This window comes from Primulina huaijiensis, chromosome 9, assembly GCF_012295235.1.
Source record: "Primulina huaijiensis isolate GDHJ02 chromosome 9, ASM1229523v2, whole genome shotgun sequence".
Lineage (NCBI taxonomy): Eukaryota > Viridiplantae > Streptophyta > Magnoliopsida > Lamiales > Gesneriaceae > Primulina > Primulina huaijiensis.
In genome coordinates, this window is record NC_133314.1 from 19,982,892 (window position 1) to 19,999,946 (window position 17,055).

The 17,055-nt window shown below is 34.3% G+C and overlaps 3 protein-coding genes across 4 annotated transcripts; all 3 read left to right on the top strand.

Moving 5' to 3' along the window:
* Nucleotides 1–1,627: 1,627 nt before the first annotated feature.
* LOC140985304 (CBL-interacting serine/threonine-protein kinase 1-like) lies at nt 1,628–6,023 on the top strand. Its single transcript, XM_073453120.1, has 12 exons — nt 1,628–1,969; nt 2,191–2,253; nt 3,351–3,422; nt 3,708–3,815; nt 3,945–4,025; nt 4,127–4,306; nt 4,407–4,622; nt 4,710–4,814; nt 4,900–5,016; nt 5,260–5,322; nt 5,408–5,482; nt 5,550–6,023. Exons 1-12 carry the CDS (start codon nt 1,736–1,738, stop codon nt 5,619–5,621), a joined length of 1,386 nt encoding a protein of 461 aa, XP_073309221.1. The 5' UTR covers nt 1,628–1,735; the 3' UTR covers nt 5,622–6,023.
* Nucleotides 6,024–7,182: 1,159 nt separating this feature from the next.
* LOC140984220 (large ribosomal subunit protein uL3m-like) lies at nt 7,183–10,129 on the top strand. Its single transcript, XM_073451478.1, has 5 exons — nt 7,183–7,587; nt 8,267–8,476; nt 8,906–9,010; nt 9,408–9,521; nt 9,741–10,129. The coding sequence occupies exons 1-5, from the start codon at nt 7,240–7,242 to the stop codon at nt 9,912–9,914; spliced, it is 951 nt and encodes a 316-aa protein (XP_073307579.1). The 5' UTR covers nt 7,183–7,239; the 3' UTR covers nt 9,915–10,129.
* A 2,347-nt stretch (nt 10,130–12,476) lies between these two features.
* On the top strand, nt 12,477–16,599 carry LOC140984472 (uncharacterized). 2 transcript variants are annotated; one of them, XM_073451912.1, is made up of 8 exons: nt 12,534–12,721; nt 12,848–12,933; nt 13,192–14,527; nt 14,649–15,335; nt 15,409–15,492; nt 15,592–15,667; nt 15,746–16,062; nt 16,194–16,599. In XM_073451912.1, exons 3-8 carry the CDS (start codon nt 13,223–13,225, stop codon nt 16,383–16,385), a joined length of 2,661 nt encoding a protein of 886 aa, XP_073308013.1. In that variant the 5' UTR covers nt 12,534–12,721; nt 12,848–12,933; nt 13,192–13,222; the 3' UTR covers nt 16,386–16,599. The 2 variants fall into 2 exon arrangements, with proteins under 2 accessions (XP_073308012.1, XP_073308013.1); XM_073451911.1 differs by lacking the exon at nt 12,848–12,933 and having other exon boundaries at nt 12,477–12,721.
* Nucleotides 16,600–17,055: the final 456 nt, after the last annotated feature.

Sequence of the window (17,055 nt, forward strand, 5' to 3'; positions counted from 1 at the left end):
GTCAAAAAATTTTTTCTTCATAAAATATTAGTTATTTATGATTTTTATATTTATTAAAAATATTATCAGTGATTGAATATAATTACTAAACATTATTTAACTAGAAGTATATTAATTAGAGTTGTCAAAATGAGTTAAACATACCATACTAAATGGTGGACTGTAGCAAGTTGCGGACTAGTCGGCCCAATTTGTTAAATATAACTAAAAATTGATGGAAAAGTCGGCAAAATAGACTAGTCGGATTGATAATTTTCTGACTCAATCAAACGATAGTTTTGCCAGACTGCGGACGTGCCCATTCCGTTGCCCGCTTTGAAAAGTCTAATATCAATTGATGTGAAATAAAGCTCCGGGAAAATTATGTAGTGGTTTAATGAAACAATTACTTGGTATGTTAATTTTTGTTTTAGATATTTTTGGACTAATGGATAAAAATTCTTTAGTTTGTGAGGAGATTGTTACAATTGAGTCTTGATTTTTAAATATGAGTCAAGAATATCATACAATAAATGATTAAATTTATGTGTTACTTTTACATTTGAATATGATTTTTTTAAAAAATAAAAAGTTTATCTATATATATATATATTTAAAAATAATATATAGATAATATTAGGGGATAAACTTTAAAAAAAATAATATATGGATAATATTAGGGGAGTAATAACTGTGGTAGCTATTTAAGGATTTTAGATTTTTGAGTTTAAATGTTGATCATAAAAAAAGGTACAAGTTATCTATAATATTTATGTCAAAAAATTCACAACTAATCAAATCAATTGAAAAAAAAAATATTTAAAATCCAAAGAGTTTTTTTTTTTAAAAAAAAACAACGAATTATATAAGCACGTAAAAGATTACGTGGGAGAGACGATAGAAAAAACAAGAATCTCTTTTTGCTTCTGCAATCATCTAGAAAGATGCCACGTGTATTTTTTTAATCTAAATAATTTTATAGAGTAAAATATTCCACGATAGCTTTCGAAACGTGAAACAAATATTATTCACAAAAGATAAAAAATCATAGGATAAGATTAATTTCTTTTTTTCTTTTTTCACTCTTTCTGGCGACTCCCCCCCTTTTTAATTATTATTACACACGTGAAAAACAAGCAAATTACGAAAGTACCAATATGCCCCTAAAAAAAATTGCATAAAACGAAAATTTTAAGACACACACACGATAAAATAAATCTTATTCTACTACATTTCACTTTTTATTACTTGATATTTTGTATTATTTGCTCTATTTTTTTTAAAAAAAACAATCTACCTATCTATTAATTAAATAGACTATTTCTTTTATCATAACACAATATCCGTCTTTGTTAGATATAACAACTGAAACATAACGTTTGAACTATTATGTTATTTACAAAAATTTGAGTTGAACTATTATCACCAACATTTAAACCTATGTTTTGCATCACGGGTTAAATTGATATTGATTATACATATGACAATTATTATAAAAAAAATTATTGAGATACAATAATTATTACTTTTCGTTATAACGATCGAAACGTGATAATTAAAGTGACGTTGTATATTAAAATAATCATTAAATAGCCGTACAATTTTTATTTCAGAAACCAGTGAGAGGAGGCTGCCTGAATTTTTACTACCCAATCCAATAAATATCTATATATAGCTACACAAAACTATCGTATTATTAAATATTCAGTGTTGCTAACGTACAAGAGCAAGCAAACTCAACGGTTGATCGCCGGAAATGGTGCTTCTGCAAGCGGGAAATGACGAAGAATTGCGAGGATCGGACGAGGAGCCGATCTGCAAGAGGAATAAGAAGAATGGGATGCGGTTGGGGAAATACGAGTTCGGGAGGACACTAGGAGAAGGGAATTTCGGGAAGGTCAAATTCGCCAGGCATACCGACTCCGACCGCCCCTTCGCCATCAAGATCTTGGAGAAGAACACGATTCTCGACCACAAGCTCACCCAGCAGGTACTCTAGCTGATCAATCGATCGATTGTTGAGAAACTTTGCTGGTCGACGGTTTTGCGTCCGTGTTTGGATTTTTACCTTTTTTTTTTCTGTTCCTCCGTGTTGTGATTCAATCGATTGGGGTGTTTTAGACTCGTAGTAGTAATTTTGGTGAATTATTGTTTTCTTCTTCTTTTTCTTTCCTTCTTTCTGACATATTTATTTCGATTGGAGGAGTGCAGATTAAGAGGGAAATTGGCACTTTGAAGCTTCTCAAACATCCAAATGTTGTCAGATTATATGAGGTATGTGTGTGGTGCCTCACACTTACTTGTATAGGAATTAAAGCTACCTCGCCATTTTTTGAACGACAAATCTAATCATGACCAGACTAATCTTTCGTTGTTTAATCATTTTTGCTTTGTGTTTTTGGTGAGAAACATCCAATCGGGGCTTTCACGGTTTGTTAACAACAATTAATCAATTGCTGGATAAGGTTTCTAGTTCAAATCGATTAAGTTCATAGATGCATTTGTTATCTAGTCTATGATTTTTAGTCTCGGAAATGTTGATGTTTTTTTTTAATAATTGCCAATTTTTCTTTGTTTGCGCTTTTACGGGAGAGACAACATACGGAATAAATAGTGAAAAGACTCTTTTGTTTGAGACATCTAAGAATTCTAAAAAGTAGAAAGTGGACTTTCGTCTACTTTTTTAAAAACTAAATATCTAATTTTTTTTATCTTTATATTTTTCAATAATATATTTATATCATATGCAAGATCAAAATTAATGACATATTTATCTTCGTTATTTAATACAAATGGATTGAAAATATGTCGATTAATTTTTTTAAAAAAAACTAAAAATAAAGAAATTATATGTTATATTAGGCGACGACGATCCATTTTTTTAACAACGTTCAAAGATATCGTTTTTTTTTAAAACCACGTCTAAACAATGTTTTTTAGAACAGTGGAAGCAAGATTAGGAGGATTTTTTTTGTGGACACACAAAAGTGTAAAAGCGACAATAGATAACGATGATCATCCGCATTTGGGCCCCATCATAGACGTCTTCTTGTGGTGTATGAATGTGACTCGGCCAATAAATTTCACACACATGTTTTTTTGTTTTTGTTTCTTTTCTTCTTTTTTCCTGTGTGGGTTCACACAGACACACACCCATGGCAAGTTGGTAACAATAAAGAGTGTCAACAATCTTGAGAATATACCATGTAACAACAGTAATTGTGACGATAAATTGTGGGTCTTGATATACGTCATCAGAAAATTGTGGGTTTCTTGCTTTCTCGGTCTCCCAAGTGCGCTGCATGTTTTTTTAATGTTTTTAAGTTATGGACAACTGGTGCTAACATCTACTTGAATGAATATGGGAACAGGTCTTAGCGAGCAAGACCAAGATATACATGGTCCTGGAGTACGTGAATGGTGGTGAATTATTTGATAGAATTGTAAGTCTCCTTTCCATGATGCAGGCGTGGATATATATGATAGAATTGTAAGTCTCCTTTNCAATTGTATAATTTTTGGTGTACACTTTTGTCCTCTTTAGAATTATCCATGCGTATGAAAATGTTTTTAGATTACGCTTCTTTTTCTCGTAAGAATCTTGAAATTATTGCCTTTTCCTCCCTTTCAAAACCTTAGATGCAAGTGCAACGGTCAATAACTATCAACGAATTTCACATTACCATACATTATTATAATTACAGTTTATCATTTTTCATGGTATATAGGCATCCAAAGGGAAACTCCGGGAAGCTCAAGGCAGGAAGCTCTTCCAGCAGTTAATTGATGGCGTTAGTTACTGTCACAACAAAGGCGTTTTTCACAGAGATCTCAAGGTGAGTGATGTAATGACTATGACTAAATGATCGTAGAATTCACGCGACGCTGATATCAATGCAACCTTCCTTCACCACCAGTACAACTATCGATGGTCTAATGGGTGTTGTTTGCATAAATTAATGCAGCTAGAAAATGTGTTGATTGATGCAAATGGAAACATTAAGATAACAGATTTCGGCCTCAGTGCGTTGCCTCAACATTTCAGGGTAGCCCACGAATCTAGATACTCTTTAAATTATGCTATTTTCAATACCATCTTCTTCTTATTCGCTTAACTATATTTTTCCAACGAAATATACCTATTCAGAATGATGGCTTATTGCATACAACTTGTGGAAGTCCAAACTATGTTGCCCCTGAGATTCTCTCAAATAGAGGATATGATGGTGCGGCCTCGGATACGTGGTCATGTGGCGTCATCTTATACGTGATTCTGACAGGATACCTTCCCTTTGATGATCGAAATCTCGCAGTTCTTTATCAGAAGGTTCGGTGCCTGATCCCTAAAAATCTTCTTAGGCACGATGATAGAATTTTAAAATCCTTACTCCATCTTTTGGAGTTTAATGTTCTGAATTGTGTATCAGATTATGAAGGGGGACGCTCATATACCAATATGGTTATCTCTTGGGGTCAGAAACCTAATAAAGAGGATTCTAGATCCCAACCCTCGTACACGGATAACCAGGGATGAGATCAAAGAAAATGACTGGTTCAAACAAGACTACACCCCTTTAGATCCCACGGAAGAAGAAAACGAAAATGCTTGCACAGATGATGACGTATCATCTTCAAATGAGGCAGTGAGAACTAAATCCTTTATTGTTGAATCTATTTTCTGTTAATTTTATTCCATGCTGAAACTAATGCATTATCAATCTGCTGTTTAGCATTCAGATGCAGGAAAAGATCATCATTCACCAGCACTAATCAATGCATTTAAGCTAATCGGAATGTCCTCTTGCCTAGATCTTTCGGGATTCTTTGAAAAAGAGGTAAGAGTGATGATAACACATGTATATATCTTTTGGAACAAGTTAGCGATATCAATACTAAAATTTGTGAACTATTTATTTTCAGGATGTCTCTGAGAGGAAGATCAGATTTACATCAAATCATTCTCCAAAAGAACTGTTGGACAGGATAGAAGATACAGTCATACAAATGGGATTTCATGTCCAAAAGAAAAACGGAAAGGTTAATTTTTATATACTGATTCCTATCCGCTGTGTCACATGGGATCAATCTTTTACCCAGTAGTTTGTTTTATAACCTGGACCGACTAATAATGATTATACTTAGTTTAAAAAATAAAGTAAATTTAGGGGAAAATGCATCTAACATGTCACAAAATTTTAGTTCAGTCATAAAGACCTGCATTCAGGGCAAATGCGACATGTTTTTCTAATTGACTTATGTGCAAATTTTGAATAAGTACAGTTGAAAGTCATGATGGATCGCAAATGTCAGAATGCATCTGGGAGTCTCTCAGTTGCTGCAGAAGTAAGTTCATGGGACATGAGATGCTGGTTTTGAACCTTGATTTTTCTTAGCTCGAAAATCACGGTAAATTTTGCTACTTCTTCAGGTTTTTGAGATAAGTCCATCCTTGTACGTTGTTGAGTTGCGAAAAGCATGCGGTGATCCTGTAGTGTATAAACAGGTAACATTTCTTAAACAGTCCTTTGTTGCTTGTATATAATTTCTAACACCCACCTTCATTTATGCAGTTGTGTGACAAATTATCACACGAGTTGGGTGTACCACAAATCCAAGAGCAGCTCTCAGCCACTGGATTCTGAAAGTTGTGGCTTCAGCATTGCTGGTAAAGCAATTCTTGTGTACTCATTCTATTATAGCTAAATGGAAACCACGTGAATGTTTAAAGTCGACGAAAACTCAAGCCCGAAGACATCAAGTTGGAAGCATGTGTAACCCGGCTAGAAAGACATCGCCAAATAGAAACCACTCCTTTAACATGTCCCCTGGTGTAGATATATATATACCTCTAATGTAATAACCAGATGGTACATTCCCTCACCATATATGTGAATAAATATATATAGCAGATACGGAATGTGCAATCCTGGATTTACTTGCACTTCTTTTCTTCCTTTTGATGTAAAATGATGTTTCAGTATGAAAATGATATTATTCAACTAGAACGATTTCATCGAGACTAATAATAATGACAACTTGTGAATTTATTTTGCTGTAAGGCAAAAAACAGTGAAAATATATCCGATTTGTATAGTTTAAAATTTGCAATTTGTTCTTCACCAAGCCGAGTGAAAAATTACAATTAAGCAAACAAGTAATAATTAACCAAATTTGACCTCTCCATTGAGCTCGGACGTCCACAACCATGCTAGCAAAATCTGCATCTCAAATCCTTCCTCATCAAGGTTAGAATTAGAACAGCTAAAACAAAGATACAAAGGAGAATTCAACAGGCTCCGAGTTGAATCGATAAAATAAAGAACACTTCTATAATGATTATCGATGACTTATAGTTCAGCTGACACCAATATCTTGAATTTGAGTTCGAATCCCAACTAAAAAAATCTATTTATTCATATCTTTCCTTAAAAAAATATCTTGATTACAAAAACTCGGCAGCCGAAATATTAATTGATTTGTAAAAGCAAATTTAATTGATGCATTAAATATTTTATAAGGGTATTGTTTTTTAATTGGGTGAAATTGTAAATTTACCGAAAAAATCCACTACCTAAACTTTTTATATTTAAATAAATTTTAAAACTCGAAATTTTTTATTTTTTTAACTAAATTACCCATTCGATTTGATGTTCATAGCCAAAATCCATCTAGATCTATTTTTTTCTTCCTAAATTACCTTCACTAATTTAATTAAGCATAAAAAAGAAATCGATCTTAAACTATTATTTTTTTGTATATAATTCAATTTTTATTTTTCCCTTTAAAAAACAAAATTTATGGGATTTATAAATATGTATTTATTATTAAATATTTTTTCAAATTCAAATAAATATTTGAAATATAATTATATTAAATGTTTACGATCAAATTGTTTAATATTTTACAAATAGTCAATCGGATTTAATGAAATAATTTTTCAAATAGGATTAATTCGATTAAATAAAATATATTATGTTGAATTTTATATTAAAATTTTAAGTAGATCTCATGTGAGACCGTCTCATGGACGGGTGAACCCTATCGATAGTAATATTTTTAGCATAAAAAGCAATATTTTTTAATAGATAATCTAAATAAGATATTCGTGTCACAAAATACGACCCGTGAGATCATCACATTAAAGTTTTTGACTAAAATTTGATGTTGGAAATACATATATCACGCACTACTCAGTTACTCTGATATATCTCCCTCGTCGCATGCCCTCCTATCCAATCTTGAAATCAGACCGAATCTCCCATGTCAGCCGCATCCAGAGGTCTGGTTTCTCGCCTCACACACGTCTTCATCCGCCGCAGATTCCTCTCGCAGTCTCCACCCAAGCCACCCATATTCTGCCGAACTCAGCTGAGAGCATTCAGCGCTGAGACGGAGAATGGTGATTCGGCGAGTTCCCGATTCATAGAAGCGAAACCCGGGGTAATGACCCGAGACTCGAAGAGGGCTGGAGCAATCGCCGTTAAATGTGGAATGACAGCGTTATGGGACAAGTGGGGCGCCAGGATTCCCATTACGGTTCTTTGGCTGGATGATAACATCGTCTCCCAAGTCAAAACTCCCGAAGGAGAAGGCTTTTGTGCACTTCAGGTTCATAAATTACTAACTGCAGCATTCATCAACCTCTATTTGTTATGTTATTTGCCTCTCTTTATTTTATTTTTGTGTTTTTAGTTGGTTTCAGTCAATGTGGCAATTCTCCAATTCGTCTCAGCTTTGGTATGAGTTTTTGCTTCTTTTAATAGAGGCTGATCGGTTATCACTCTCTGTATTAGTTTTAATCAGTGGATTGTGGTGGCTTATGCGCTACAGCATCATGGTCTTAAACTCCGGTGGCATTTCTTGGATAATGCTAGCTTCTAAATGGAAAGTGTTTGGAATCAGGTGAATTATATCGAGATTTGATTGTCAGATACTTTCTAGTATCTTCTGTTTGATGTTCGTCAGCATCCGCATGCATGAATTGGTAATGAAGTTCATAAAAACTAAAACAGATGAGACAAGGCCCAAGGGGCTTTTATTTTTGTTTTTGTTTTTTTTTTTTTGAGGTGCCAAATTTTGTGCATCCTCAATTTTTCCTTCTTTTATGCTAAACCGATCGATTAACTACTTTTAAGGATTTTTTAATGAGTTTATTGGATTCTTGAATGTAACCTGTATATATGAACAATCTGAATATATGTGTGCCGCTGCCATGTGCTTGGTAGTTTTAATTGAAGCTTTTAGAGTTGCAAAATTTTTTATGGGCTTCATGTCTGCTGGTAGCTAGATTGGGTGCAGACAAAAGAAAGAGAAGCATTTGAGGATGCCTGAAGTGGGCCATTTCAGAGCGCAGGGTGTGCCCATGAAAAGGAAGCTAAGGGAGTTTCCTGTAACCGAGGATGCTCTTCTTCCAGTTGGTACAACTATTGGTGTGCGCCATTTTGTTCCAGGGCAGTTTGTAGATGTCACCGGAATCACAAAAGGAAAAGGTTTCCAGGTGACAGATTATTATATTGCATGTGATAAGTGCTATCTGCTTTCGTAGTATATATATCATCTTTAATATAACCAGTTATGTGAATTATCTGCAAAAATATTGACCACGTAAGTTTTCGAAAATTGAACTTCTTGATAAAGTTGTGACAGTTGTGTTCTATCTGAAATGGAATGCTATGTATAGCTCGAGGCTAGTTAAAAAGAATGTGACAATTTGATTCCAGGAAAGAGAGCTCGGTTGCTTGAATTATACCAGAGAAAACTGTTTTCTCCTTAGACATGGACAAAATTATTTTTAGAAGTGATTTATTTCATGTCTCCATTGCTGCTAAAGTAGATAAGTTAAGGAAATCTATGTTACCCTGGTGAGTGGTTGAAATTTTTCTTCAACTGCATCACAACACAATGATTCCATTTTTTCTGCTTGTAGGGTGGGATGAAACGATGGGCCTTCAAAGGTATGCCTGCATCTCATGGTGCATCATTATCACACCGAAGTATTGGTTCTACTGGTCAAAGAGATACTCCAGGGAAGGTATAATGCTACAGTATAGTTGTTTTTAATCTTATATGATTACTATTGTATACATTGTAACTCACAATATTAACTATTTTTCCTTTATGATATGATAATATAGCTGTTTCTTGAACTTACTTAAGTTATACATCCTTTGAAAGAGGAAATGATTTGCTCGAGTCCTAAAAAACAATAAGTTAGATATGATGTTTTTAGCACGAAACATCTGTGACCCAGGAAACCCTTTCTCAAACCACCCCAGTGGAAATTTCTGTTTTAAAATCATTGGGTCCCTGCTTATGAAGTGTAAGACTTGATCCAGGGGTTAAAATTAATTTTGCAACGTTTTATATTGATTTTTTATTCTGGCATTTTTATAACTGAAACTTGCTACTATATTTTGATGTTTAAACAGGTACTTAAAGGAAAGAAGATGCCTGGCCATATGGGTGTTGAGCAAAGAACGGTAAAAAACGTATGGATACACAAAATTGATCCAGCTAGGAACTTAATGTGGGTGAAAGGCCAAGTATGGTTTCCTTATCCTTCCTATACTCTTCTGTGATCTGAAATGCTTAGACCCCAAATAGATCGTTTTCCCTACCTTTCTAAAATCAATATTCGTTAGTAGATGTTTATTTAAAATATTTTCACATCCTGTCTTGTGCAAAATTACCGTCATTCTGTCTCATTTTCTTATGCTCGTGTCAATTGAATACCCTTATATAAACTCTTGATGAGTTTTCAGGTTCCCGGAGCGACAGGCAATTTTGTTTTTATAAAAGATGCTGTGTACAGTAAACCGGACATTTCATTGCTTCCATTTCCTACTTATTTTACTACGGAAGATGAAGATCCAACAACGTTGGAACCTTTGATAGCTGATATCGGTGATGCTGATCCTTTTATGGCTGCGGATTGATGATGACAAGTTTTCCATGTTTAGTGTTTCTTTTGTCTCCATGATTAGTGGCAGACACTGTTTATTGCGGTAAAAATTTGAAGAACGGGCTATGAAAATTTTCGTTTTTCCACACTAGACTAGATAGAGTTGCAAGGAATGTAATTCAGTCCTACTGGTTTAGCATGCTGTTTCTGTTCATTTGGTAAAAGCGATTAATAAATGTATTGAACCAGCAGAAAGCGATCATCAACAAGAGGAAATGGTTTCGGAATTGAAGTCTTTGGCAGTTTGGTTTTTAGTATTCTCTCTACTTCTCTTGGACTTATCGTGTATTATTCCTTCTTGTTTTGTGTATGTATTGTGCCTGAAGACGTATGCACGGCTATGAGATGGTAATGTGCTATTTGTATTTTTGTTGTGGCTACTCCAACTTGAGCAATGGAATTGATCACGACACAAAATCAAGAATGAAAGTGATAGTAATACATTAATAAGTTTGTGTTGTGATCTTAAAAGTTCGGATTTTGTTGAGGCCATTTGGTTTCGAGGCACGTTACACTCTATTTTGAAATGAAATTATTTTTGGTTCGATGCTTTTTCGGTAAAGTTCAAAAGTAAATCTATAAGAGGTTAGACACAAAGATTAAATTTAGTCTAGATGACGGGAGAAACATATGGAACCAATTTTACCATGATAATGGACCCGTTTCCGAAAATATGAAATTATTTGCTAATACAGTTAAAATTAGGATTTGTCGAAAGAAAACCCTTATTATTATCAATATAAAAAGTAGAATTTATCAACTCATAAAAAAAAGTAGAATCTATGCTTTAAAAAAAGTACAATCTAACTTTCAAATTTTTTTTTAAAAAAAGTATAACCTAAAATAATGTATATTTATATCTATTTATTAAAAGGACATGCGACTATCCACCAACATCGAAAATCTCAGCAAGTCAAAATGATTCTTGTCTTTTAAAAAAATTATTCCCGAAGTATACCGATTCCTTTAATGTAAGAAAAATAAAAAATTAAACGAAAATGATGTGGGGAATATTTAATAACATGAAATTTGTTTAACCATATATTTGAAATATAATATTCTCAGATTTTAACATTTATTTGGTCTTTATTTTTTTTTTAATATCATTTTGCATATAAAAAATTGAAAAATATCTCAATTCAAAAGAATGTATGATCGATCAACGTCATTTTTCAACTATCATCGAAAATATGACGGTGTTGGATTTCGATCTTATAAACTCGTTTCATTATGATAAACTTGAATATTAAAATTATGGGTCTCCGGCTCATAATAACAACATTATTATAATTAATATTAATAGCGAAAGCGATTATTACAATTTATTAAACTATACTAGTATGATCAAACATACTAATAAGACAATCCATAATTTTGATATAACAAGGTACAAATTTTGGATTAGATAGAATAACGCACAAGATTCAACTATAATATTTTTCATTTTTCTATTTTATCTGGTTCAAGCTCCGATACTTCGATATCTGGTATTTATGATAATAGAAAATATAATAGAGGTTAAGTCTTTTAGGATTGAGTGAGAACATAAATTTTATTTACTTGATAGTTGAAATATGATATAATTGTATAATATTTCAATATGATGTATCAGAAAAGAAAATAGTAGAATGAATATAAAACAAACTGAAGTTAATACTAATATAAAAATTATACAGGTAGGCTAAAGAGATGGTTCTTACCAACATTTGATGTAGCATTTTCTCCTACGTACTCACACAAATTCAGTATACATAATCATTTTCGAGCCAAAGTGAACTTAACATTTTTGGACCGAAGTCACATTATTCAGATGATCGTTTTCCAGGGCTCCAATAAACAGGCATTCATCCATTCATTTACAGTAGTTCTGAAATTCAATAGTATCCTCGCATTATCAAACATGCATAAAAATGTGATAACTGTGAAATTTCAATATGATGCAATATTTAATAAAGATTATGGTAATTTTATCATAAATGTCAAGTCAAATGTCGAAAAGCTACAAAGAAAGAATTGCCGTAACAAAATCTCACCTCAACAACTTACTTAATAGCTTGTTTTCTTACTCTGGTTGCTTCAATAATCTCTAGAATAATAATTTTTGTGATGTTATGTGTATTAGTAAGGCTACTAGATATACGACTACCTTAATGTTCAAACTTTTGATCAAAATTGAGTTTGATACTATATAACAAGAAAAATCATAATAATTCGAAATCATCTCCAAAAAATATGAGAGTTTTACAGTAGGAGTATTTTAATTAGTTCTACAATTTTTGTTCAAAAAAGTTTTTCAAATTCCTAACATATTTTGCCCAGATTGCGTATTTTCATGTTGGTCTTCAAAGAGTTTGGTGGCCAGAAAAAAGTATTTTCCATGACTGTTTCCATTCATCGGTCGGAACTTTGGTGTACTAGACCTATGAACAACTTTTATTTTATATTTATGTCCAGAGTCGGTGTTCATGATAATAAAATGTAAGCATCAAAATAGTTCATAAACCTTCCAAAAAAAGAAAAAAAAAACAACTTGTAATCCCTTGGTTTTCAAAACATTCATAATAACCTGTACAACTTTGAAATTTGAACTCAACCTAACATCGGTGAAGAAACCCTAGCAAGTAGAAAGCAATGTCCACTCACAGAGTCACCACTCGTTTCCTTCGATCCGATCCAACTCAATTCTGATAATTTCGAGAAAATCAGAATCTGATCAGCGGCTGCACTTTCAATTCCTCCGTTGGGAATCCTCTCTCCTGGTTTGTAACCTGAAGTTTCGAGGTATGAAAATCCCAAGCATAGTTTTGCGAAATATCTTGAATATGTAATCTTTGATGAGTGTATGTGTCTATGTAAATGTTGAAATAACGACAGTACGGAATTATTATGAAGTTTTTTTGGATTGAGGTGAACTTTTGGTGCTGTCAGTGTTTGGTGAAATATTGGTCCAGAGACTTTTGTGAGTTTCTCACCGCCGTTGTTGGATGGATGAGGTGGTTCTGATTACTTTTGATGTTTCCGGTGTGAAAGGATTGATTTATTGCCTTTTAAATTGTCGAATTTCGCTTTTTAGTCATGTCATCATTGGCATTGTGCAAAAAGTTGCTCTAGTCTGGATTCTGGATTTGGATTTCTTCCCTCAGCTAATATTTAACTGTTCAAAGATTCCCAAATCTCTGACAGCACTAGAGATTTCTCAATGCATTTGAAACGGGAACTACTGATAACCTTTTATTCTTTTTCTCGCACAGTCTATAAGCTTTCCACTGGGATGGTCTGAAGATGGCCCCGCATCGCTCCTCCAGGTACGTGGATCCGGGGTGGGAGCATGGTGTTGCTCAAGATGATAGGAAGAAAAAAGTCAGATGCAATTACTGTGGCAAAGTAGTTAGCGGTGGAATCTACAGGTTGAAGCAGCATATAGCTCGGCTTTCTGGTGAAGTAACGCATTGTGACAAGGCTCCAGAGGAGGTTTGCCTGAAAATGCGAGCAAATTTAGAGGGGTGCCGTGTTGGTAAGAAATCAAGGCAAGTTGAATTTGATGAACAATCATATTTTAATTTCGCTGACAATGATATTGTGGAGGAGGAAGAGCCTGTTGCATACAGGAACAAAGGTAAGCAATTGTTAAGTGACAAAGGATTGGTGATAGATATGGCTCCGCTTCGTTCATTAGGATACGTTGACCCTGGTTGGGAACATGGTGTCCCTCAGGATGACAGGAAGAAGAAAGTAAAATGCAACTATTGTGAGAAGATAGTTAGTGGAGGTATTAACCGGTTCAAGCAACATTTGGCTAGGATACCTGGTGAAGTTGCTCCTTGTAATAATGCACCTGAAGAAGTTTATCTCAAGATAAAGGAGAACATGAAATGGCATCGCACAGGACGGAGGCACAGACGACCTGGCACTAAGGAGATATCCACCTTTTATTTAAATTCAGAAGATGAAGACGATGAAGCTGCCTGTTATATTGGCAATGATAAAATAGTACTTGGTGATAGAAGATATAAAAGAGATTTTGGAAGAACTTTTAAAGGGCTGTCCTTGTGTAATGGGACTGAATCATTGTCAAAAAGGCCAAGATTTGATGCTAATGTCCTGAAGATGCCCAAAACTGAGATGCAAACATCTGGAAACCAAGTGAAAACCGGTTCCTCCAAAAGGTCCCGAAGAGAAGTCATTTCTGCTATTTGCAAGTTCTTCTATCATGCGGGAGTGCCTTCTCACGCAGCCAACTCCCAGTACTTTCAGAAAATGCTGGAATCGATTTGTCAGTATGGATCAGATTTGAAAGGGCCTTCAAGCCATTTGCTATCTGGTAGATTTTTACAGGATGAGATATCGACCATCAAGAACTACCTTTCAGAGTTCAAGTCTTCCTGGGCAGTTACGGGGTGTTCTATTTTGGCAGATAGTTGGGAAAATCTTCAGGGTAGGACGATGATCAATATTTTGGTTTCTTGCCCCCGTGGTGTGCACTTTGTTTGTTCAGTTGATGCCACAGGTGTAGTTGATGATGCAACCTATTTATATAAACTGCTTGACAAAGTGGTGGATGACATGGGGGAGGAAAATGTAGTGCAGGTATCTTTTGCTTCACACATGCTTTATAATTACACGAAATGTATATAAATCATTTATTATTCACCGATTGACTACTCTCTCCTCATTCTTTCTTCCTTCTTGGCGATAACTATATCTGTAGGTAATCACACAGAATACTCCCAGTTATCAGGCTGCGGGGAAGATGCTGGAAGAGAAGAGACCAAATTTATTTTGGACGCCTTGTGCTTCCTATTGTATTGATCGAATGCTCAAAGAATTTATGAAGCTAAATAGGGTGGGGTACTGCATAGAGAAAGGCCAAAAAATTACGAAGTTAATTTACAATTCGGCATGGTTGTACAATCTTATGAAAAAAGAATATACTAAAGGTGAGGAACTTCTGAGGCCGTCTATCACTCAGTATGCTTCAAGTTTTACCACGTTACTAAGCTTGCTTCACCATAGGGTTGGTCTTAGAAGAATGTTTGAGTCAAACAAGTGGAATTCCTCTAAGTTTTCCAAGTTGGACGAGGGTAAAGAGGTGAAAAGTATTGTGCTGGATTCCTTATTTTGGAGGAAGCTACAGTTTGTTAAAAGATTAGTGGACCCTATAATCGAAGTGCTTCAAGAGATCAATAGCGATGAGAAACTCTCTATTCCATATATTTACAATGATATGTACAGCGCAAAGCTTGCGATTAAAAACAATCATAATGATGATGCAAGCAAATATGAAACCTTTTGGAGATTGATTGACGATCAATGGAGCTCATTATTTCACCATCCCCTCTATCTGGCTGCTTATTTCCTGAATCCGTCTTTCCGTTATCGTGCAGATTTTATCCTGGTAGGATCTTGAAGAAGTCAAGAATCAGATTTCTTTGCATTTTTCTAATGTTTGTTTAATTTGCATCTTGTAGCATCCGGATGTCATACGAGGCCTGAATGCATGCATTGTTAGATTGGAACCAGACAGTGCTAGAAGAGTCTCAGCATCCATGCAGGTGTGAGCATACTTGTTTATCACGTTTGTATTCTAAAGGAAGAGTTCTAACCTTGTGTGCGTGTACATATTCTTCTAATGTATGGCTTTACTGTACCAGATTTCCGACTTTGGTTCTGCAAAAGCTGATTTCGGAACTGACTTGGCTATCAGTACTAGATCAGAGCTTGATCCAGGTTATACCATTTGAGATAGTCTGATAAATTATATGTTTCAAGAGTATTTCCACGAAAGCCAATCTTCTTTTTCTTCAGCTGCTTGGTGGCAACAACATGGGATTAATTGTTTGGAGCTGCAACGAATAGCAGTGCGTATACTAAGTCAAACTTGCTCGTCTTTTGGGTGTGAGCACAACTGGAGTATGCATGATCGGATATATGGAGAGAGACACAATCGTTTGGCGCAAACAAGATTGAATGAGGCTATGTACGTTCACTACAATTTGAGGCTTCGGGAGCGCCAGATAAGAAAAAGTTCGAGCGACTCTGTGTCTCTTGACAGTGTTCTACAAGAAAGTTCATTGTATGATTGGATTGCGGACACAGAGAAACAAGTGTTGCACGAAGATGAGGTACCCCTTTAGGACTTGCTCTCTAAGCATGTTTATTTGATAGTATGCTTGTAAGTAGCCAATGAACAACTTTCATCATAATTTTTTAATGCAACTCCTAACGTTTTGTCTCGAACACCGTATTTCAACAGGCCACCACCCTTTATACCGACACGGAGCATGGGGATGCATATGAGGATGATTTGCTGGAGTTCGACGAGGGATCATTGGAGATGGCCTCCCTTGCAGATATGGTAGAACCGTTGAATTTTCGGACTGATTCGGCTTCAGATGATGATCAAGATCTTAACTTTCTTGATGACGATGACGATATGACCGATTAGTAGTCACACTCTCAGCTCACACCAATCAACTAGTGCATCCTTATCTGTTTAAAATGCAGCATGCTTGATTTTTCCTTATCTCTCATTTAGTGTATATATGTAATTATATAATATGACCTTGCTGCTCTGTAAGTTGTGAAGTTACTTAGTGTTGGCCAAATTTGTAAAAACATGTTAAATAGAAGAAAGTGGAAGGGGCATCCATTTTTTGGTTTTTGCTGACAATTAACTAATTCAATCGACACAATCCATAAAATAAAGAAATTCTTACTGACCAGCTTTATCCCTCGAAATGGTGCTCAACAATTTCTTTTATTACTATTGAAAATTGTTAGTAAGAATTTCTTTATTTTTTGGCTTTAATTTTTTTGATTGCATAAAAATATTGCTTCTATATAAAATTGTAAATATTATACTGAAAAAAAAATTAGATAAAGTATATGATTGTATACTTGATTTAAAAACGAAAATCCATCATCTGTATTTTATCACGTTTGTGATGGATATATCATAAATTATTAATATCATTAACACCGAAAATAATTTTAATTATATATATCATTAAAATACAAAATTAATATGTACAAAACAAAAGGAGAATGGGTGTTTGAGTAAAGAAAATGGATAATCTTAATTTTTTTTTAAAAAAAACTTAAACTATGAAAAGGAT